At 42.6% G+C, this 24,740-nt stretch overlaps 1 protein-coding gene across 1 annotated transcript in view; it reads left to right on the forward strand.

The window, feature by feature from the left end:
- Positions 1–1,780: 1,780 nt before the first annotated feature.
- The window catches only part of LOC116289142 (transient receptor potential cation channel subfamily A member 1-like), a 29,502-nt gene continuing 6,542 nt past the window's right edge, over positions 1,781–24,740 (forward strand). Inside the window, exons 1-12 of the mRNA XM_089038057.1 lie at positions 1,781–1,816; positions 2,286–2,386; positions 5,544–5,769; positions 6,219–6,333; positions 6,957–7,269; positions 7,984–8,317; positions 9,561–9,757; positions 10,077–10,403; positions 10,975–11,611; positions 12,285–12,482; positions 12,679–12,882; positions 13,436–13,620. Of these exons, the coding sequence (XP_088894183.1) occupies positions 1,781–1,816; positions 2,286–2,386; positions 5,544–5,769; positions 6,219–6,333; positions 6,957–7,269; positions 7,984–8,317; positions 9,561–9,757; positions 10,077–10,403; positions 10,975–11,611; positions 12,285–12,482; positions 12,679–12,882; positions 13,436–13,620 (2,873 nt within the window). The remainder of the gene's footprint in view (positions 1,817–2,285; positions 2,387–5,543; positions 5,770–6,218; positions 6,334–6,956; positions 7,270–7,983; positions 8,318–9,560; positions 9,758–10,076; positions 10,404–10,974; positions 11,612–12,284; positions 12,483–12,678; positions 12,883–13,435; positions 13,621–24,740) is intronic.

Consider the following 24,740-nt stretch of genomic DNA (forward strand, 5'->3'; position numbering starts at 1 on the left):
TATTGAATTATAAATAGAAACTAAAGTATCCTGATCAACATAGTCCCGAATTCTTTTCATGGCCCCTATTCCACAGCTTACTTTAACAGCAACATTGTCTATGTGCTGGTCCCAATTTAAATATTCATCTATTTCGACCCCAAGAACCCTACTATGATGAACCCGTTTTAGGCTCTTATCACTGATATGGATAGAGGGCTGATAGGGAATGTTTCTAAGCTTGTGATGGGAGCCAATTAATAAGAATTCGGTCTTTGCCACATTTAGACTAAGTTTGTTTGCTAACAACCAATCTTTCAAATGTTCCAGGTCATCATTCATGGCCAACTCCACTTCCGGTAATGTCTCCCCAGATGTTGTAAGGTTTGTGTCATCGGCAAACATTCGAGGAGTTGCCCACCTCAAACACTCTGGCAGATCATTAATGTATATCAGGAAGAAGAGTGGGCCGAGAATGGATCCTTGTGGAATACCGCATGTAATTTGGCACTCAGACGACATTACACCACTAAGCTGGCATTTTTGCTTACGATTTGATAAGTATGATTTTATTTGTGACAGGGCATTTCCAGTGATACCATAAAGTTCAAGTTTTTGAAGAAGAACTCCATGGTCCACGGTATCAAATGCCTTCTTCAAGTCCAAGATCACAACCAAATTAAATTGTTTTCTATCCATATGGATGTACCAGCTGTTTGTGCTCTCTAGTAAAGCAGAAGCAGTGGAATGTTGTCTGCGAAATCCAAATTGAAGCTTTGAAAGTATTTTATTTTCAGTGAAGTGATCGTAAAGTTGTTCATAAATAATTTTTTCCATTATTTTACTAATTACTGGCAAAATTGAAATAGGCCTATAGTTGTCCGGCATATTTTTTGAGCCCTTTTTGAAAAGAGGCAGGACTCTGGCCATTTTCCACTCATCTGGAAAACAACTTGAAATTAGGACACTATTGAAAATGTGAGTTAGTGAAGGAAAAATCGTACAGGCTGCTATTTTCAATATTTTGCCAGATATTTTATCTAAGCCAGTGGCTTTTGAATTTGAAAGGCTGTTCAGGAGTTTCAATACTTTTGCATCTGAAACGAGTTTAAAACGTGACATCTTTGAATTACAAGGCTTGATAAAGTGTTCAAAAGTTATGCCGGGACTTGCCATTGTGCTTGCTAGATTTGGACCAATTTTAGAAAAATATGAATTGAAAGCTTCTGATATATCCTCAGGAGAGTTAAGAATTTGGTCATCAATCTTAAGTTCATTCACAATGGTGTTTTCTTGTGTTCGCCCAAGCAAACTATTGATTGTTTTCCAAGCCTTTTTGGGATCATTATTTTCACTCGAGATCTTATTGCGATAATAACTTGTTTTTGTCTGACGCAAGGCAATGGTAACACTGTTCCTAAGGGCTTTGTATGATCCCCAGTCATCACACAGCTTTGTTATCATTGCCTTGCGTTTAGCTTTTTCCCTCTCTAGAATTAATCCCTTTATTTCACTTGTCAACCATGGGACGCTGAAGGCTTTTTTCCTTTTAGACTGAATTGGGGCATGTTTATCTAACACACCTAAAAATAAATGCTTCCACAAAGCCCACATTTCGTTCGTGTTAGAACACAAAACGATTTGTTCCCATGGTTGAGAGGTAAGATCCTGAACAAAGCTTAGTTGATTGAAATTTTTCATGTTGCGCACTTCTACAGTTTTCGCTTTTCCATGCGAGCTTCTATGAGGATTTATTTTCCGTATACCAAAAATCAAACTATGGTCACTGGGACCTATGTGAATGACCCCTGATGAGTTGATTTTCTCAGTAGATGAAGTAACAAAATGGTCAATTAGACTTTTTGAATTAATTGTAATGTGCGTGGGTTCTTTTATCAACTGAGAAAGTTGGTAAGCTTCATATAATGACTTGAGCTTTTTGGTACAATTATCTGTTGGTCTTTTCGTTAGGAAACAGCAATTTAGGTCCCCTAGCAGAATATGTTCTTTGTCCTCATCATCCACTGATTTGATTAATTGTTCGAAGCTATTGAAATACTCAATCGGGGATTCAGGTCGATAAATAACAGTGACTATAAAAGGGTTGCTATTTGGTTTGCAAATTTCTAGGCATACGGCCTCAACACCGTCAGGAACTAATTCATTTCTGATTTGATAATTAATAGAGCTACGGAGATAAACACAAACTCCTCCGCCATCACGTTTTCTATCTTTCCTGACGATGTCATAGCCGGGAAGTTTTATTTCCCCATCAGAAATAGTGGTGTCAAGTCTTGTCTTCACAGTACAATCGAGTGCAAATTGTAAACACTTTGTTGGAGTTTGGCGCCGTTTGTGATACGTATTCGGTGCCCGATGGAGTGACACCCTTACATGTTGCTTCCAGGTACATCAGAGGATGCCTATCTTTCCAGTTAGGAAGCGAGTTAGGAAGCGAGTTAGGAAGCGAGTTAGGAAGCGAATGATATTTTATTACAGAATATTTACAGAATATTTACAGAATATTTAATATATATTTAAAAAAGGAAATCGCAAGTAAAACGTCTGCATCAGCCGGTAATTATTAATTTTATGGGTGTAACGCGACTGTTTCTCGTTCGCTGACAACATGTTTGCTGGCTCAACAACGGATCTGTCTGCTTCTCAACACGATGTCGGAAGACGATGTCTTATGTAGTAGTTCTTGGCGTTTTCTTAGCCATTGGACTCAAAGACAATTAGATGCGATGCGGAATTAGTAGTCCTTAAAGCTTCATATCACTGAAATCTTGCAACCTAGACAGTTCTGCTAGTGTTAAATTTATTTCGGTTCTGATAAAAAGTGCAATTCTTAAGTGCTTGTACTTTATTAAGGATATTTTATTACTTTAAACCTTATTATTACGATGTTGATATTGTTATTTAAATTTTAATAAACGTTTTATTGTTACCGTTCATTCAATTGGTATCCACGAAGGTAATTCTGGCTACTCGAACATCAAGTTCCCAAGAAATTGAAATTCAAAATAAATTGAAAAGCTGGTGTTTGGTGTGTGATGATGTTTAGCACGGAGCATACGCACACACGGACATAGCTTTACTTAAATCAAAAGAATCAAGGACAGATGCAGGATGAAGTAAAATAATAAACTACTCGTACTATGAGTCAAATGCTCATTTGAAGTAAGTGAGCCGAAATCGTAAACAAGTTCAACTTTGCAATTCTTAGAGTGGTCGCACTAAACCATGAAACAAATACTTACTCTTAGTACCAAATATTACTAAATAGTAAGATATAACTAGCTAAAAACTAGTGTGAGCTGCGTCGGTGTTTCTAATGAAACGGTAATGATAAAAAGGTAAATTATACACCGTGAAAAAGATGAAAAAACTTACTGACGTTTCGGACGCTAGTCCTTCGTCGGAGTAAAAAGCCTTTTTACCTTTTTCCTTTTTACTCCGACGAAGGACTAGCGTCCGAAACGTCAGTAAGTTTTTTCATCTTTTTCACGGTGTATAATTTACCTTTCTAGTAATGGTTATAGTGGTTATTAGACAATGGGATCCTGGGGGGTTGTAGTCGACCCGGTTCTGGATAGAGATGTGCCGCCAGAGGTTACAAAAACCTGTGCCTATTCTTAAAAGACACTAGAGAGTAAAAAATTCATACCCTATTCAAAGCAAGTCGGAAAAAGAATGGAAAAAAAAGCGTTTTAATGTCCTCATTTGATTGCGATTTTGGTTCATCTAGCTAACAACATGCTGGAATTTGAGCTTATTTTTAAACTTTCAGATATTTTTAGTTAGTTCTTAGAAAATAGTGTTTAAAGTAGATGTTCTGAGTTTTTAATTTGTGAGTTATGAATTGTTTTGTGAAAAGGTTGATTTCTGCAGGCAATTTTCTTTTCAAAACCTGTCAAGATGGCCGTATTCAAAATTCATTATCTTGAAAACAAGCTCAGGACAGCCAATTTTTCTTTTCATTTTTGAAATCAGCGTTAAACTCTCTATAAAATATCTTTCTAAGAACATTTTGTAATGATTTCTTGATAAAGTAGCTAGTCACCTTAAGAAAATCTTGGCTAGAATGTATGATTTCCTAATTCGCTTCCTAACTCGCTTCCTAACTCGCTTCCTAACTCGCTTCCTGACTTGCTAGTTAGTTTGTCTTGGTAAATCATTTTTCAAATTATTTTACACGTTTTGATCGAAGCCCCGTCCACACCTCTCCGGATATTTTTGGAAAGGCTATTTTTTCTTTGCGGACTAGCTTGCTTCCGCAGGTATCCGGTGAAAACGCTACTTGAAACGCATCTTTTCGCAAATGGATACGGACAAAAACAATTCGAAAAGGCTACGTGTGAATCCAAGAATTTTTTTGAACGGAATCAAAAATTTCGTTGAGAAATGTGCAGGTAATTGCTGCATGGAATCGCGACGCGCGCTGCTAATGTTATTATATTTTAGGGAAGTATTCTGACCGAGTGAAAAATTAAATCAATCTAATTTGGAATTTTAAGTTTAAACCGTTTAAGCCCCAATTGAATGAAGCTTATTCTTGGTATATAATCAGAGCTTATTGTACAAAATAATATATTGTTTCATGAGGATTTAGCGTTTTGTCATAACTAAATCAACCACAATCGACGTTATGTAACCAGAATTAAAGAATTAGCAGAATTCTGAGCTTAAGAAAGAACAAAGTTTTTAAACTCTAGATTACAATCAATATTCGATTCAGTATTGGTTTAATTTAAGAACACCAGCATTCCACATGCTTGCTAAGCCTGATTTTATATTCAGTCATAGGATACGGTCAGTCAGTCAGTAGTCAGCCGGTCAGTCAGTCAGTCTGTCAGTCAGTCAGTCATTCAGTCAGTCATTCAGTCAGTCAGTCAGTCAGTCAGTCAGTCAGTCAGTCAGTCAGTCAGTCAGTCTGTCAGTCTGTCAGTCTGTCAGTCTGTCAGTCTGTCAGTCTGTCAGTCTGTCAGTCTGTCAGTCTGTCAGTCTGTCAGTCTGTCAGTCTGTCAGTCTGTCAGTCTGTCAGTCTGTCAGTCTGTCAGTCTGTCAGTCTGTCAGTCTGTCAGTCTGTCAGTCTGTCAGTCTGTCAGTCTGTCAGTCTGTCAGTCTGTCAGTCTGTCAGTCTGTCAGTCTGTCAGTCTGTCAGTCTGTCAGTCTGTCAGTCTGTCAGTCTGTCAGTCTGTCAGTCTGTCAGTCTGTCAGTCTGTCAGTCTGTCAGTCTGTCAGTCTGTCAGTCTGTCAGTCTGTCAGTCTGTCAGTCTGTCAGTCTGTCAGTCTGTCAGTCTGTCAGTTCAGTCTGTCAGTCTGTCAGTCTGTCAGTCTGTCAGTCTGTCAGTCTGTCAGTCTGTCAGTCTGTCAGTCTGTCAGTCTGTCAGTCTGTCAGTCTGTCAGTCTGTCAGTCTGTCAGTCTGTCAGTCGGTCAATTGGTCGGTCGGTCGTAGAGAAAGGATCTTAATAAACATAGTCAATTAGAGGGGGACCAATCTCATTAGTTGAATTTTCGTTTCGTTTACGATACTTTTATTTATTTTATTTTCCCAAAGGTTCAATTCTCTCGAGGCAGCTAAAATACTTTTAGAAAGAGGAGCGAATCCTAACGCTCAGACTACCACAGGAGCCACACCACTTCACGTTGCCTCACGGTTCAACAATCCTGAAATTGTCAAACTTCTACTTTCCAAGCAAATTACAGACGTAGAATACCGAGAAAGTATCATGTGCACACCACTACATTATGCCAGTTCTTATGGCCATCATGAAGTTGTACAGGTTTGTGGTGAAACAATAGGGACCTGTAGCATCAGATTTACCTCTATAACCGTTAGGGATCAGGTTCAGAAACACGCCTGCAAACACAGAAAAACACTCAACATCAATGAAATTTAATATGGCGGCTCTTCCACCAACGACGTCATTAGGTTATGACGCCTTGCGAAATGTTGAAAGTTTGTAGGAGGGCCTGCGTACGAGATTGACGTTGTATGTGATCGGTGCATTGATGTTAGTGACTGCGCATGCTCAGAATATTGGAAATCTTTCAATGCAAATAGACATACATCGGTTTTCAGGAACTACGAAAATGAGGAAAAGAGACTAATGAATACGATTCGTTTATTTTCTTTCCTTCTTTATCTTTCATGTATTTTTTTCACTTGTGCACATAGTTACAGACCCTATTTTATTTTACTTTTTGTTTATTTTTGTGTTCATGGCAACAGACCCTGATAGACCATGGGGCTGATATTGAAGCATGCGCACTAGAGAACTTCACCGTCTTGCACACTGCTGTGATTGGAGGAAATGCACAAGCTGTTTCTGCTGTTATTAACGCAGGTAAAAATAAAGTAGAGCTGTTTTGATGTCCTTTGGTGACCGACACCAAACACTGTTGGCCCCAGTCCCTTACATTCTTACTGCGCATGCTCGAATTACTACACAAGAAGGCGTTGTGTCGAGGGGGAATACCAACAGACCTTATTAACTTGGGCGTAATGTTTTCCCATTTCAGACCACGTGTCATTCTCTTGAGAAAAGGATTGTTTGTTTGAGTTGTATATACATTCATATCTCTTCTCCCTCATGCGCAACCGTTTAACTAAATGATGATATAACCTTTAAATGATGATACCCTAGGGAATTGCACGTGGTCTAAAATGGGAAAACATTTAGCCGAAGGTAAAAGGAGACTCTTTTTGCAGCATGTTGTGTAAGCTTTGCAGCTAATATGCTGTTTTATCATTTAATCCTGCAAAAGAACGTGCGTGATACGGGAAAATACCATGCCTGATATGAGACCGTATCAGCACTGCTCATTTGCTCGCGATCGGGTCCCATAGGGTTTAGAGAGAGTTTGAGCATTGCAGAATTAAATGATAAACGACTTATCTGTCGGCTAAGCAACAGATGCTTAGCCGACTGATAACCTCTATATATTGTTTCTATGCGATTTGTTCTAGCTGTGCAGCGGTACATCAAATCACCGGTCAGCGTTTTCGCACCACAAAAGATCGACAGCGAGTTCGTTCGCTTCATCAGTGCGAAAAACGATTCAGGAAACACGTCACTTCACTTGGCCATCAAGAGCGGCAACCTTGAGATCGCTAAACTGACCATCAACTACAACGTCGATCCAAATGCTCGTACGAACTTGAACCAGACCCCTCTACATATAGCGGCCATGTGTGGCCAATGGGAGGCTGTGGCGATGCTTTTAAGTGCCCATGCAGAAGTGAATTGTCAGGATGAGGAGATGAAAACTCCCTTGCACTAGTAAGTTGGTGGAATGGTATGAAGTAGATACTATTGTCTCCACCATATAGACCACTATATAGACCTTGGTAACACAATGATGTTTGCGATCCAAAATCCAATATAAAAATTCAAATCATGAAAATAATTTAGTCTAGTTTTCAGCAAAATTTGGCATGAAATTACTGATTATTAATGTAAGAATAAAAATTATAGCATAAAAATTGCTAATTCGGCAGAAAAAAAGGTTTGCGATCCGGACGATCACTTAACCGACGTCCAGTCTAGTCCAGCCATGCTCAGTTCCTGATTTTCCAAAAATAAAAAATCTCTAACATTTCGGAATCTAGAGACATAAATCAAATTTTAGAGGTTAGACATGTTTTTACTATGTATTAAGATCATCTTTACCCTTTCAAAAGCTGAAAATCTGTCATTTTTTTTCTTGCAAATTATCCAAGATCCAGTCAATTGATCAAGTCCAATCCCTCTCAGATTTTTTCAATCAAATATTTCCAATACAAATTGGATAGCATGTAGTCATATTACCAATACTTATACACCTATTAGCCATTCCGAGATTGAGTCGAGTTTTCATTGCAGTGAATTGTGGGACTGTTTGAGGGCACAAATAGACGCCATCATGGAAATGTCCCCTAAAAAAGTCCCACATTGCTAAGTTTTTTTTTTTTTTTAAAGTAATTTTCTCTTGAAATGTTTTATTCATCTTTGCAGCGCTGCGTCGTTTGGTAATGAAGAAGTCATAAAACACCTCTGGGAAAACGGCGCTCAAGTCAACATTCAAGACGTCAACAAAATGACACCATTTCTTTGTGCAGTCGCCGCTGGACGTTTAGAATGTGGGCGCCGTTTACTAGAATACGGAGCTGATATTTCTGCTTTGGATGCACGTGGGAGGTGTTGCCTTCATCTTGCCGTAGAGAACGAGCAAGAACAATTAGTAACTTTGTTAGTGCAAAATAAAGCACGCAGTAAGCTTGTTAATCACTCTGAACCAAGGAAAGAAAGAACCCCACTTCACTGCGCCGCCATTACCGCGAACACTAAGGTAATGCTTGGAAAGTGAAGTGTAACCGGCGGCAAGGCGCTCAGCTATGAATCAGATTGCAAGTGGTTTTGACAAAAGAATTTATTGAAAAATTCACACAACTTTACAATACACGAGAAAAAAACGGGAACGAGATTACAGGATATCTCTTTACATCGAAGAGAATTCCTTGTCTTGATATGTGAAAATATCCGTAGACAACGCAACGTCTTCAAGAACTTTTACTACACTGATTTAAGCTTAGTTTGGGCCTACTTTTATGGGAAAACCTGCATTCTTAAGACCTTACACATCCTACGCAATGTTGCACGCCCTAGGCGCAAACAGGATGTCCCAAACACGAACTTACGTAAACAAGCGCCAAACCTAGGCATGACTCACTGTAATGTAATTACGTACGGAAATTATTTCTTGCTTACGCATTTTCCACGCAAACAGTTAACTAAAGAATTACATTCCTATGTGTACACGAGGCATTCCTAATTAAAAATATAGATTTATGACTACATAATTACTGTCCAAAATAGTGTCTTTTGACTCTGTCACAGAAGTAAAACACAGGGATCCCAGCAGGAAGATTAGTTCCTTCAATTGTCGACTCCAAAACCCTGTGATTCTTGCTGCGCATGCTCTAAATACCAACGATTCTGGGACTATTTCAAGCGTTGTGATAGAAAGAACATTTCACACATTGATTGGTCAAAACTGCCTTACGAGCTAGGTTTCCCAGAATTTTTGGTAATTTCGTCACCAGAGCCCTTATTTCGACTTACAGCGCTTGTTCTACAAGATATTTCGTCCAGCATGCACAGTTAAAAGGATCTGGGTACAAGATTTAATCTTGGAATTTTGTCGTGCATGCGCAGTAAGAAAAAAGGATCAAGTTACGAAATTTCAATCTCGTATATAAATCCCTCATTTGTTACTGTGCATGCTCTGCAAAATTTCAAAGATTAAGTTAATAGTATTTACTGCGCATATGCAGTAAGAAATGAGGGATCTATATACGAGATTGAAATTTTGAAATTTCGTCATAGGGTCGAGAGTGAGCCCAGTCTCCCCAAGCTCTTGTTTCTCCTGGTCAGCTATTTGTTTCTTGGTGCGCTGACCAGAGGAAACGCAGGCTCGCAAACGACATTCGGAGCACCATAACAAATACCATAACGCATGGTTTTCTTCTTTACTTCTATATCACTAACTCTAGCTGAATTTTATCTAAGATGTTTATAAATTATTCTTCAAGATCCTGGAGCTGATTCTAAAGTGCAAACCCAACTGTACCCTCAAAGACGTGAACAGGAAGACTGCCCTTCATCTGGCTGCTGAGTCAGGCAAGGCACGGTTCGTTGAGATGCTGGCACGCTCAGGATTGACAGCCGTGTTTGACAGAGACGACACGCTGAGGACACCGCTACATTACGCTGCCATGAATAAACGAAGGTATTAATCAAGTCAATGCAAGTGTCAAAAACAGTTTTTAGGTTAAATTGTTGAGAAGCAGTTTGAAAATAAATACGCCTTTTCTGAGATAAAACATGATGCATTTCGGTCTTCCTTGGGTACAAGCATATTTTATACTTATCACATGACTTATATGATGTTTTTTGTACCCAAGCTAGACCACAATGCATTATGTTTATAGGTCTCAAAAGGACTATCGGGTAACAGTGATAGCTCTGACGCCGCGCTTGGACAGTTTGAGAGGCTTAGAAATATCACCGACATACATCGATAGTCCCATCTATTCTCTTTTTAACAGGAAAGTCTGTATGGTATTGCTTCAGTTCGGAGCTGAGATAGACTGCCAAGATCAACACCGCTGGACACCAATAATGTGGGCGGCAAAGAGTGGTGACCAGGCCACCATGGCACTTTTCCTGGAACGAGAAGCACAGATTGACCGCTCAGACAACGAAGGGAACACACTCTTACACGTGGCCTGCAGCAATGGTCACGTAGATGTTACTAAGCTACTCCTTGACAACGGAGCCGAAATTTTACTCAATGATGACAAAATGAGCTGTTTGGATTGCGCAATAGAACAGCAAAATAGTGACGTTGTCATGGCAATAGTCAAGCACAACAGGTAAATGCAATTGTTACATTCACATTACCATGTCGTGACCGCGACCGTGACCGTGACCGCGACCGTGACCGTGACCGTGACCGTGACCGTGACCGTGACCGTGACCGTGACCGTGACCGTGACCGTGACCGTGACCGTGACCGTGACCGTGACCGTGACCGTGACCGTGACAATGCTGCATCTGAACATTTTGATTGGTAAGAATATAGCGATATGATTGACCGTGATCATGAACTGTTACTAGCAAAATATTTCCCCACCCACTCCTCCCTCCCTAACCCTAACTGCAAAATGTACTCCTGAAACATATTTCGTGTATTTGCAACTAAATCTGAAGAATTGTAAACAAAATGACGTCACAACTTTTGTTAAAGTCCGGGTTGAATTCCTAAGAAATTCGTTTTTGAAACAAATTTAACCATGATATTTATATTAATGCCAATAAACTAGCCATTTTTAACATTAAAAATGTTTCGTGTTATATGCTCTTTGAAATAAAACTGAATCCCTCTAGTGACGTCACGACTTCATAGCGCATGCTCACGCTTATTGTTCTCTCCCCTTTATCCAGGTGGGAAGAGATCCTTCGAATCAGGAGCTGTGATTCTCAGAATACAATGTCGTCTCTGATACAACACTACTCCGAGGCAGCCGAGGCGGTCATGGATCGTTGTGTCCAGCGGTCGCCCACATCAACAACCTACAACTTCCGCTACCTTGACCCAGGCCCCGACGACTGCAGTGGACTGAGAAACGACCGGTACATAGGCTTAGCTGATATGATAAAATACAAGCGTCAAGACCTTCTCATCCATCCTCTAGCGAAAAAACTTCTCAACATGAAATGGAAAAACTTTGGGAAAATAATCTTTATCTTCAATATTTTGCTCTACGTCTTCTTTTTAAACATGCTATCGATTTTCTTAACTACGCAACGTCGAAAACTTATCGTCCCACGACAAGGATTTAACGTATCGCAAGCGTCAGACAGTCTTATGAATGACGACAAATTTGGTCAGTTGATACCCATATTGGTGACAGGGATTGCAGTGTTTCACATGTTGAAGGAAGTGTATCAGATATTCAATCTAGGGCTACGATACTTCAAGGACGCTATTAATCTACTTGAATGGTGTTTGTATGGCACGGCCTTCATTTTTATGCTACCCTTTGTGAGCAAAAGTGATTGGCTGCGGAGTCAGCCCAAGGTACGTAATTGTCCTCCTCGGCTCGGGTGAAATTTTGTGGCATTTCAGACCACGTGTCATTCCCTTGAAATTACGATTCTTTGTTTGAGTTGTATCCATATTCAGGTGTCTTCTCATGTGCAACCGTTAAACACTCAAGGGAATGACACGTGTCTGAAATGGGACAACATTACGCCTGAGCCGAGGAGTTCTATTGATTTGTATACTACGAACACTCTCGAGGGGAGGGGAGGGTGGGTGGGGAGTGTTAGTGCTATTGGTGATTCCATAAACTGGCAGGAGAGAGTACAACAAAAGTAAGGCGCAGTTAGTTTTTTCCTGGAACGTGAGGGGAAGCAGGAGCAAGCGTAGGTCTATAGAGGGACAGTTTTTTTTTTTTTCAAATTCCATCGATATACCCTGAATTATATCCCGAAACAACCTTTGAGCTAATCTAAGTCAGAGCACAGCTGATAGCTCACAGATCAAATTGGGATTTGGCGAATTAAATTCGTGAGGAAGGAAAAACCGGAAAAACCAGAGAGAGAAAATCACTTTGATAAAGAGAGAGACCTAAAGTCAGCTCACATGGATGCCGTCGAGTCCCAGGAATCAAATCTGAGGACCCCAGAGCTAAGGGAGTATACTACCATTTATTAACTTCTACTTATACAAAAAATCGGTTTTGCTATAGGTTATCTGGGAAATTGGTACGTGTTGTGTATTCCTTGGCTTCGCAAACCTCATTCTCTTCCTTCGCGTCTTGTCCAATGTTGGTTTATTCGTCACCATGTACTTGGAAGTCGTCAAGACGTTAATCAAAGTCATGTCTCTTTTCGTGGTATTCATCTTGGCCTTTTCTCTTGTCTTTTATATTTTGTTTAGAGAAGAGGTGAGTGCCCACGGTTCCTTTGGGTTGTGCAATCGCTAGTTACCCCTCTAACCTTTTTTGAAATAGCTTTTTGCTATATATGTAACACTCAAATAGATACTCCGAACACTGCGCTATACAACCTATAATTACGCACTACATATATATGAAAAACTCGTAAAATACGCTCACTGCTTATCGATGTATTTCTTTACAGGACGCCTTCGAAGATTTCTACAAGTCCATTGTCAAGACAACAGTGATGACAGTTGGAGAGCTCGATTATGCAACGCTACTGGTTGATGGACTTAATGCGATCAATGAAAAAACTGGAGCGAAGCAAGTTCCATTTCCTGAACTGTCGTTTGTTTTCTTCTATATTTTTCTTCTAGCGATGCCGATAGTTCTGATGAACTTACTGGTGAGTGTTATGTCGCTTTATTAGCAGGGAGGGAGGGGAGATGATAGGGTATGTACCGGTACCCACCACCTTAATTCATAAAATCGGGTCCCTATTTTGGACCAGTGTTTTGACCTGGCCCCTTAAATTTCCAAGGGTAACCGTCATCCTAGCATCCTCTGCATATAGCCCCTGCTTAGGAAACCCCTAAAAAATCACTCCCCCCCCATCCCCCCCACCAAAAAAAAAGAAGCGTAAGGCAGGTCCGCCACATTGTATTCAAACGTGCGCGCGTGCTATGTACGGTTAAAAAGCAGTTAAAAAAACACGCGGGTGTTGGCAGAACACAAGAGAAGCCGGTTAGGAGATCAGCACGACGCGTAGAGGGGTGCTTCTCGACACTTCTCGAGTGTTTTGTCATTCCCGAGTGCTTTATAACTCCACACAGCACAGCAGGCAAGTCCTTTATTTCTTTTATTAAATACAAATTTCAATAACCGTTATTTTGGATAGGAATGAAGCAACCAATTATAACGCGAATTTTATAACAGTCATTTTATGATGTATTTTACAGGTTGGCCTTGCTGTAGGAGATATCGACGCCATACGACAAAGCGCTTTTCTCACCAACAAATCGTTGAAGATAAACTTCGTCTCGGAGGTCGAGAGTAAATATCCCAAGTTTATCACGAGGAGAATTTACAAGCCTGAAGTCACTGTTTATAACAAGAGATTTAGGTTAAGAAGATTTTATGGAGGGTAAGAATTTTATCTACTTTAGGTGATGGTTACCCTGTGTACTGACAATTTTCACCCTTCTCCCCCCCCCCCCCCCCCCCCGGGTTAATGTACAGTGTCGTTCAAAGACCCCAGTGGTTTCCTCTCGTAATTACTCACAAGGGACTAAAATGCGCACCAATCAAAATGCTTCAAATAATGCAAACAGTCGACAGTAGTATAGGGAATGGGGGTTCCAGCGCAATCTCAACACGGGGTAAGACCCGCGTCAAAAATCCACCTACGGAAACAACCCACTCCAAGTGTGGTTGGGGGCAACAGCGCAAATATGTTAGTCTATATATGGAGTGCGAAGATTGTAAAGAGTTTGTTTATGATTTCTGTGTAAAGTGCTTGAAACCCAAGTTTGTACCTACTAAACCAAATAAGTATATTTGTTGTGACAAGAAAATGCAAATAGAAGACGACACGTCAGCACAGTGTTACGAATGTGGTAAGAATATTCGTAATGCCGTACCAAATGCTACCAAAGAGCAATATTACGCCAATGGAGGTCGTAAGAAGACCCCATACAAAAGAATAAAATACTTCCGAGACTGGATGAGTCATATCCAAGGTTTACATCCGATATATTTAAGCGACGAAGTAAGGAAGAAAATCATAGACCATTTAGAAGAGCCAACCCCACAAAGTCTACGGAAAACGTTGAAAAAATTAAAGCTAGGGAAATATTACAAAGCTATTCCCTATCTTTTGTCTGAAATTACCGGTAAGTCTATTCCCGAGGTTTCTGATATGACAAAAGCCGAGTGGATGTTTTGTCGGCTGAATAAGGATATTCCTTATTATCCTGATGTAATTTACGAAATATTTTACAAAATAGACCCCAACCACCCCCTGTTAGGATGGATTCCGAGAAAATAAAAATGCAAAACTGGCGTTTATTTTGCCAGAAACCCCACTGGGGAATGCATCGCGCAGAACACCAAGCTATCCCCAGTGGGGTTTTTTGCATTTTGGGCTTACGGGGCTTATTTCATCCCGCGCCAGAGACCCTCTAGTACGTACACATATATCTTTCTTACGACCCACCAGAGGGTGAACTCCGGACATCGTCCCGAGACACCCCCTGACTTTTCCAACTTTTCCTCACGAAACCCCCCATCGCGGGGGGTCGCACTTTCTACCCCTCCCCCCACGGTTGCTGTGAGTGTGGGGAGGCTTTTTTTTTTTCACTCACAGCAACCGGTCCAAATGCGTCTACAGCGAGGCTCGAACTCGGGACCCAGCTCCAAAGTCCCACGATCACGAGCGAACGCCAGACACATCTGGACGCTTATGTACGTGAAAATTATTATATTTAATCTGCATAATTTCTAGACTGACGTTCGATATGTAAATAGAATCCCGTCACGCTCTTTTCGAAGCAGATGTTTACTGAGCAAGCTTTCTTTGAAGCTCTTCTTTCGCTTCTTGATAGATCTTTTTGCGAGATTCCTCGGAAAGATCTCTTACGACTGTTTTTTTATTCCTTATGTCAGTCTTTAATTTCTCGTACTTTTCCTCTTCGGCTAAGATAAGCGAGAATTCTACGTCGTCTATCTTTCTGTCACGCAAAGCCTTTGAGACAAGGTCAGTGATCGTATTTACTTTAGCCCTTGACAGAGCTATTGTCGTGTCGTGTTTTGATATTTTGCTTGACAACTGTTTCATAATGCCCGTAGCAACAGCCGAAATAATACCACAGGCTGCCCCAACGCTGGCCAAAGGAACTCCAACGATTATTCTCCGGCCCAGTAAGCGAAGTAGCAACGCCGGAGCCCGTTAACACAACAGATATGGATCCTGAAGTTATCGCAATCTTATGTAGCGTGCTACGGGCTCTGACGTATTTCTTCCTAACTTTTTCGTAGTGTTTTGCCTGCCCTTCCAAGTAAGCCAGGATTAAATTTGCTTTGTTGAGCCTAAAGTTTTCAGCGTTTAATTCGTTAGGTTCCTTAGGAAGTTCAGGATAAAGTGGAGGCGCTGATGGTATAACATCCATTATATATACTAATGTACGACGATTTTGGGAATGATATTGAGGAGCAGCCACATCACGACAACCGGGATTACTGGAATTGGAGAGCATTTAGGAAGATGTTTCCACATGCAGACCCCAGTAAGTTCGAAAGAAGACCCGATGGTATTTACTATAACGGCTCTAGGATGTACAGCAACGAGGATTTGAAGCCTACGCTGGTTAATCAAATAGACGATCAACTGAAGCATTCGCCAATGCATAAGCCAACGCCAGCGCCAACGCATGTTGAACCCAGTTGGTCAAAGGAATTATTGCTTGGTACCAGTACTTATCCGATACCCGCAGTTTCATTTGATAAACACCCAAGCTTGGACCTAACGCTGAACATGCGGATTTCTAACAAGCATTCCTTTCCGTTAAAGGTGCGGGATATCTTCAAAGACGTACCCATTATTCATACCACCGCTAAGGAATCTCATGAATGGTTAAGTGGTCCTAACATGCGTTATTGGCCGCAGCAACTAAACTTTGCAGTTTGGTGTGCCACTAGCGGCTGTGGTGTAAGCGCAAGCTTGATGAAGAATTCAATATTTATGTTTCATTTTCACTTCACGGTTAGAAGAATACTGCATGAAATGGGTGTTATTGCGCTGCCGGGAGATGCCACGTTTTATCCAAGAGATAATAAATACAGCGTGCCGGCTTATGACAGACTTTGTAAGGAGTTTGACGTTGTAGGGAAGGATTTCCGATGCACTGCCGGCGCTAACAATGGTCTGGGGCATATTTGGGCTTATTGGGGGATTGGTGGACACGAGCTAAGCTGATAAGGAAGTTCATGCGTTGAATCTACGATGGAACACTGGGTATCACAAAGAAACTCACGACAGTAGCACCTTCTTTGAACCAAACGCTAAGACCACTAAGGAAGTCAGAGACGGACCTCTGTTCAAAGACGAGGGTGGTAAGTATGCAGGGGCTAATCCACTGATTATCAAAATTACCAACGACGAGCAAACAAAGCAATATCTTAATTTCATACCCCCAGAAGGTAAAGGACTAACCAAAGCCGGCCTTGCCCGTTTAAACCGCAGCATAGAAGCTTACGTGTATTCTATCCTTGGAGCTCAGGTAAACACCCGATCCAGCATAATCGGAAATACTGGCGCCGCAGAAGAAACGCGAGCCGAAGCCTTGATCTTATTCGAAAGTTCAATCTTGGAGGGTGACATTAGCAAGGGCGTACAGCGTTACCAACTAGCCATACAAAATTCTAAGGCGAGGTTGGACTATGCAGTAGCCCCGGGTTGTTGGTTAATGCCTAGTAATTTATCTATAAATACTGGTTCTGTAGTAGGATACAACAATAAACTGCAGCGAGCTACTAAGGATATGAAGTTTGGGGCGAATGACGTGAACTCTGACACTCTTAGGAACATTCCTCACTTCGTAGAGAAGCCAAAAAAGTCACACGAAACGAAGCTACCCGTAGTTAAGAAACCATCGAAGAAGGTCCTGCCTGCGATACCTGAGGAATATGACCATAACTTACTAAAGGCCGGCTTAGCAGCTGCAAGCATTGGTCTGAGCTATTATATATGGCGATGAATAACCCCTACGTAGCTGGAGTAGATTGTGTTTATACGACTTACACAGGCGAGAAAAAATACACCCAGGCATCTTGGGTCGACGTTGAGGGCATGTCCGTGAATTTGAACTACTCGGGAAAGAAGTTAATCCTTTGTACTATTTGCATTGGCACAGAGAGCCATGCCAACGTCGGCTTTAGGTTCCTGGATGAGAATGGCGTACTGCAGCCTATGCGCGTGAAGACGAACAACAGGGAGCCTGTGCATTTCTCCGTAGAGCCGTACCCCGGCAGTGCTGAGAATCTTACGACTTGGACTTTACACATGGTTGGTGATTGCCATGGGAAGGTAAAGCTGCAAATGCGTGTAGACGATACTGGGCGCGTTTGCGTGAATAGCATAGAGGATCAAAGAGATAAGCCTTTTAACCACGCGACCATTAGCACTCTTACGGTGCTTAGTCTTTAAATATATGAACCCACACACGAAAGAGGACTGGTTTCTTCATTACCTAGAGGAAAAGGACTACACGGGCGACGAGTGGTACGACACCGGACTGTGGGTGGATGTTGGGGGGCTAGGATTAATCGTATGCACTATTAGTATGTCGGAGCGGTATTCATGTAATATTGGATTTAGGATTGTTGACGAGACCAACACCCCATTGTTGCCTTACAGGACGAAAAATAATAATAGGCACCCAACCCATTTTTCATCTGAGATTAACCTATATAGCTTCGAAGACCTAGTACCATTAACTTTTCACATGATAGCCAATTGTCAATATGCGAAGCTTCAGATTCGCCCCAGCGATGCCACTGCCTCCAGCGCCAAGCCCAGCATTGCCCGAATGAATGCTGCGGGTAAGGCAACCGAACCTACGCCGGATGCTATTTGGAATCATAAGCCCATTAGCACCATGAGCGTGCTGCCGCTAGTTCCACATTATCAAGGCGGCGCGAATACTATCTTTACTTATCCCAAGTCGAGAACACCTCGGGTACCCGACGACGATAAGCCCCCAGTAATACACAAGGATAAGATTAGCCCTTCATCTTCTTCAAGAATACCACCCCAATAGCGACGACCAAGATCCAAATGTTGTTACCCACAAACTTTAGCAGTTCTCCGCCGGCCCTAAGTGCCAAGGAAACAACCGAACCCAGCAGCCCAGGAAGACCGGCTGCCATCTTTTTTCCTAAGTCCGTTAGTCCATTGCCTAATTTCTTTACGCCCGCGCCTGTAGCCTTAAGCGCGGATAGGATAACTCCTACTACGGTGCTAATAGCGACCGCAAACGCCAGCGGAACGCCATACTTCAAAAGGGCTCTTTTTACCTTTTCCTTGGTGGTAAGCCCCAGCTCTTTTTCCAGGTTTTCCTTTTGAGCCCGCAATTCCGCAAGGCGTATTTCAAGGGCCTCCACTTCCTTTTGAGCTGCTTCCCTTTCTTCCTCGGTACGAGTTTGGTCCTCGATTACTTCTTGCTGCCGCTCTATTTGCCCCTCCAGGTCTTCGATAGCCTGATCTCTTTGCCGGATTTGCTCCTCTTTAGTGTTGATTTCGGCAACCAACTGCCGCCGTTCCTCCAAAGAGCCGGATATGGTGATATGCAAGTTTTTAGCTTCCTCTTTTGTCAGGTCTAACTCCTGTAAGGTGAGGTCGAAAGCCCTTTGGGCTTGGTCTCTATCGCGTAGGGCATTGTCTCTTTGTCCTCTAATTTCTATTATTCTTTGGGTTTTGTCATCAACTTCTCTCTTTTGAGCATCGAGAAGTAGTCGGTTTTGCCTCATGTAATCTGCCTCCCTTTCTTCCAACGTTTCTTGCAGTTCCTCGACGCGTTTTTCTAACGCAACCTTTTCATTCAAGGCTGCCAACCTTTCTAACGCGCTTCGGGTAGCTAGTTGAAAGCCTTTTAATCTTGCCACGTCACCCCTAACTTCACCATTGTCGTCGAAAAGGGGTTGCGGTTTCGTCCAGCGGTCTTTGTCAGGAAATCTCAAGTCTTGGACGCTTATGAGGACTTTGTTTCCGCGTTCTGTGAGCCTTACGTCGTCGGCCTCGAAGTGGGAATAGCGCTGCGTTAGCTCTTGCGTTGCCCACTCTACAGTTTCCCGCGCGGCTGCCTCAGGCTGCTCTATGTTTTGAAGCTCCAAGTACTCAGGGACGGGGCTGCCGTGGTTTTTTGATTGCCACATGCGATTCAAGGCGGCCTTGAAGCTTTTCCATCTATTACCATACTTGTTTTCTAGAGCCATGTCGTAGATTAGGGGGTCGGTTTCCGCGCCTTTAGTCCATGCGTCGTATTCTTCGTCGTTAATGTCGACTTGACCTTCTTCGGTAAGGGGATCAAAATCACCTTCTACTTCCATTATATATGATAAGCTCAAAGTTAAACCCCAACGTATTACCTAAGCAGGTTGGCGGACTGAAAGCAGAACGCACCTTTCACCGGGTCACATTCACGCCTTCTAGCGCTAAGCCAGGTGAGACGCTGTATGTAGGCGTGCCCCGCCTAACGGATAACCTAGTATTGGTTCCTGGTACCCTGGCTTTAAGGTTCGACCTAGCGGTGCAGTCAAGCCCCACAGATGAAAGGATTATCGTTAACAACCTTGGTCGCAACATTGTTTCTAAGATGCGCGTAAAGTTCGCCGGGGAATCCCTCTTAGACTTAAACAACTATGACCTGTACACCACCTACAAAGATCTGTGGCTGACTGCATTCGAAAGGGCACAAAAAATAGAGCAGGGTATCGGTAGCGCAATATTACGTAAGGTTAGGACTCCCACCAAGACACAACCTACCGATTCTGGCGACGCAACTGACGTGGCAGATGCAAAGGCCATCAAGACAGCCTATGGTACTAAATACGTAGTACCATTGGACTTTGAGGCTATTACCAGCCACGGGGTTTATTATCCTAGACAGTTGAGTGAGTTGCAGTTTGAAGTGACCTTAGCCAACATGACTAACATCATTGGCGGGTTAAGCACTGCGTTGTCGGGAAGTATTCATCCATACGCCATTACCAACCTGGAATTGCAGTATGAAACCATACACTCCGAAGATCTAGCACGTAGCGCTGGCATGGAATACAGTGCTGGAAAGGCTTTCTTGTACGACCACGCGGTAATGTACAAAACCTTTAGTTTCCTGGATAAGACAGACGCGGTAATTACTCAGAGCATTAATTTACCACGTCGTAGTCTTACGGGGCTGATGTTGGTATTTATTAAGCCTTATGAAGCCGGTAAGCGCGACTCTGAAGCCTTTCATAACCCCGGCATCACCAACGTCGGGATTAGCATCAATGGAGTTCCAAATAAGGTGTATTCGCAGGGAATGAAGCCCTCAGACATCTACAGGGAAATAAAAAGAAAGTTTGGGGATCAAGTTGCACCCGGTGAGTTCTTTACCAATAAGTATGCACTGTGGATTGACATGCGAACCACCAACGACGAGGATTTACATGGGCAGGGATTGCGTCTGGTAAATACCCAGGACGGCATTACCCTGGAAATCAAGCGTGACTTAAACGCTAGCGCAGGCGACTCAGACAAGATCAACGCATACATCTTCGTGGTGTCTGACGCCCAGTTGAGCGTAGAAATGAATCAGCTAAAGAGCGTTGCGTATTGATTCGCGCGCTGCGCTCCCTCATCCAAGAAAGGATAAAATATCCCTTGCGTATATAATGCTTCGCGTATTCGAAAACAACAACACCAAACTGCAATGCATAGTGCAAGGCGATAAACTTTATTTCAAAGCAAAGTCCGTGGCTGATGCCTTGGGTTACGTAAATTCCAGAAAAGCGGCGTCTGATCACGTCTCAGAGGAAAACAAGGTAACTTTGAGGTCTATAAAGGGTGTAAATCTGACTGACACCCTTAATGCGCAACCACATTCCGTTTACATCACTGAAATGGGTCTTTATGAGTTAATATTCGGATCTGAAAAGTCCGTAGCTAAGGAGTTCAGAAAATGGGTGTTAGGTGACGTTCTCCCTACCCTCAGGAAAACAGGTAAGTATGAAATAGAGCGGCGCTTTGACAGTCCTAACAAGTTGGTATTCAAAATAGAAAATGAATTTGACCTGCATAAGAAGGTCGTAAACTACATACGTCGATTCCACCCTATCCTACTGCTCGCACCAGGTCTTGGAGAACTACAGGACTCGGCTAGCAAAAGAATAGTATGTTGGCAGAAAGGGTATCAGGCGGGGCAACCCGACATCTTAGTCCTTAATGCACATAAAAAACATAATGGGTTATGCCTGGAGTTGAAGACGCCTAAGGGTAACGGCGTATTATCCTCAAAACAAGAGGCGTTACTCACACAATACGAGGCAAATGGTTACCTAACCATGGTGTGCAACGATTACGACCTTATATGCAGGGAGATCGACCATTACGCGGAAGGCATTCGTGTACCTTGTCCTTGGTGTGTTAAGGCTTTTAAGACGCAGGAGGCGTTAAGGACTCACCAAAGAATATTTCATAGATATAATGATAGTTGAACAGACACACTGGCGTAATCTGACCGTTGGTCAAACTTACAAAATAAAAAATTATGTCATGTTTGAAGATATCAACCGATTGAGGTTAATCTTGATGCATGACAATGAAGAGTGCACTTTATGGGCACCTGACTGCGTGCGGTATGTCCTTCAAGGTGAGGAATACACACACGTAAGAAGTTATGGTAAAGTGAATGGTCGATGGAAGTTTGACATCGAACGCCGCACCGACGCTAATCCATTATGTGATTAGTCATCCTCATGGGCGGTTAAGTATTGGTCTGCTATGTCGGACCTCATTTTTTCTGTCATGTAATTAGTATGGTAAATTAAGGCTCCTCCTGCGAACGCTGCGATGTAAGGTAACATCATATATTATTCATTTTTCCATGCTTTTCTTACAGCAAGGTAATGGTCTAAGGGCTTGGGTCCGTCGTACAGGCAACACCAAATATGTTGACCGCTACGTATACAGCCACATCGGTTGCAAATGCCGTCCCAGTGTTCCCTGTATTCCCATCTCACGCCCTCAACGTCGTCAAAGCATACGAAGGTCTGGTCTATTTCCTTCTTACGTCGCGTGAGCACCCGGGAGGTTTCGTGGGGACAACAACGTTCGGCTAAGTCTCCGTGGGTTTCACAGACGACATCTTCGAGGTGGTAACGACGACAGCGGTATTTATGCCAGTTCTCCTCGAAGTGAGGTTCATCGCAACGGAGACAACGGTCTTTGAGGCAGACTCTGTTCTCGCGGTGATATCGTAGGGCCTGTACAGTGGACAGTTCCTTACCGCAGTCACCGCAAAGGGTACTTACGGTCTTCTGACAGACTTTCTTGGAAAGATGGTATTGCAGTCGCTGCTTGCTACTAAAAGCTCTATCACATTGCACGCACTTCATTATATATACCTTATTTTTTATTGTTATTTTGTTAAATGCTGCAAAGAGGTCTCAAGTAAGGATCTATCTTTTATTGTTATTTTGTTAAGCCCCCATTAAAAGATGAGGTATCATTCTTTCTCATTGTTGAAACCAGCAAAAAGATAATCATGTTAACCATTCTTCGATCGTGATGATTTAACAAAATAACAATAAAAGATAGACCCTTACTTGAGACCTCTTTGCAGCATTTAACAAAATAACGATAAAAAAAGAAAGACCTATGCTAATTCCTCTTGCTGGGGCTTAGTAAGATCTTCTTTGCGACCTCTTACTCTTCTCGAACGTCGTCTAAAGTCCTTTGTGCTTTAGTATCCGCGGGACACCAATGTCCAACGAAGTCTTCTTCAGAGAATACCTTATTACAGTGACAGCAGCTGTGTTTCTTACGAGGCGTCGGAGGGGTAACGATGATGCAGTCAGCAGGTAGTTCGCACGTAATGCAGTCCATATATCTATGGGGGATATCGAATGAAGTCCTTGATGGACTCCTTAGCCCAGCCCGCCATTGTCAAAAGCGCGCCAAACCGTTCTGCACGCTTCAGACCACACATTTCATCGTACAATTCCTGTACGCGCTCTTTTAACCGGTCTATCTCTTCCCTTTGCATTTCTATGGTGTCTCTTTTATCCTTTGCGTCGGCGGTAATCCTTCTTACTGCTTCCACTGGTTCCATCTATATATGAACCCAGATCACATGCCTTGTAACGCTCTGATAGTAGGACCCACCGGCTGCGGAAAGACCCAGTTCATCGTGGAGCAGCTATTAGGATCCTTTAGATACCGCTTTGACTACATAGTGCTGCTTTGTCCCACCTACGTGAATAACCGCACCTGGGAAGGCATAGGAGTGAAAGATGACGACTTCTTCGTAGATATCTTAGATCCTAACGAGTTATCCAGCCATTTGAAGTTCTGGCACAAGCAATTCCCTAAAGATACACAGACGCTCCTCATATTGGATGACATTGCCTGTGGGGACGACGTAAAAAGGCGCACCTCCGAATTAGTGAAGCTCGCCTTTAGCGGCAGACATGACAACATTAGCGTTTGGTTGCTTTCCCAGCAGCTTACCAGCGTCTCTAAGCCCTTTAGGGAAAACATAGGCTCTCTCGTAGTATTTTATACTCCGAGCAAGTCTGACCTGGAAACCATTTTAAGCGACTACGGCGGTGAGATAAGCAAGGAACAGCTGCACGAATACATGCGGCATTTAAAAACGCACCAACATTCCAAGATGATCTTCTCTTTGAGGTTTCCGTATGACGTTAACATATATGGACATTGAGCAGCTCATAGATGAAGTCCCCACACAGTTAGATGAAAGTAACCTCAAGGAACAACTTAACATTCTTGTGTCTTCTGGGAAGTGTAAAGAAATGATAGGTAAGGAACTTACCCATGAGCAGGTTAATAAGCTGTCAGAAGAGGAGGTTAAGAAGTTCCATAAGAGGTACGAGGCTGCCCTTGCAAGTAAGACCACGGACGCCGTAGCAGACTCCGCTATCCGACTTGCCACTAAATTGCTTGGACTTGCGCTGCCCATAGACGACGTGGAGCAACTGCGGAAGGACATAAGCGAGGACTATGTTATCGCCCAAGAACTTAAGATAACCTGTGGGTGGTTGTCTTTGAAGTGCGGTAAGTTAATGGCAGTCGCCTCTGCGGCACTTCACGTAGCTCAGCACGTCGACTTGAAGGAGGTACTAGGTTCCTTTGGAACATCTTGGAAGGACTTCAAGAAGGACAGAGAAGTCGAAAAGGTCTTCCAGGCAGCACTTGCTGAGGTACCTGATCAAGTCACCTCAAGTACTTAGTCAAGTCGTTGTCAGGTCACCTCAAGTACTTAGTCAAGTCGTTGTCAAGTCACCTCAAGTACTTAGTCAAGTCGTTGTCAAGTCATTGCCAAGTCATTGTCAAGTCGTCATCAAGTTACTTGTCAAGTCCTTCAAGTCCCTTAATATAAGATGAGTGGCACCGAAGAACAACCAGAAAAGGCTCCCGTAGAAGATACCAAGATTACCAAGGCTAAATCTCCGGGCAGAGTCGCTGCCGGAAAGAAGCTCGCGGAG

The sequence above is a fragment of the Actinia tenebrosa genome, unplaced genomic scaffold (genome assembly GCF_029948245.1).
Source record: "Actinia tenebrosa isolate PJP-AT-01 unplaced genomic scaffold, QUT_ActTen_1.0 PGA_scaffold5__44_contigs__length_20552954, whole genome shotgun sequence".
Lineage (NCBI taxonomy): Eukaryota > Metazoa > Cnidaria > Anthozoa > Actiniaria > Actiniidae > Actinia > Actinia tenebrosa.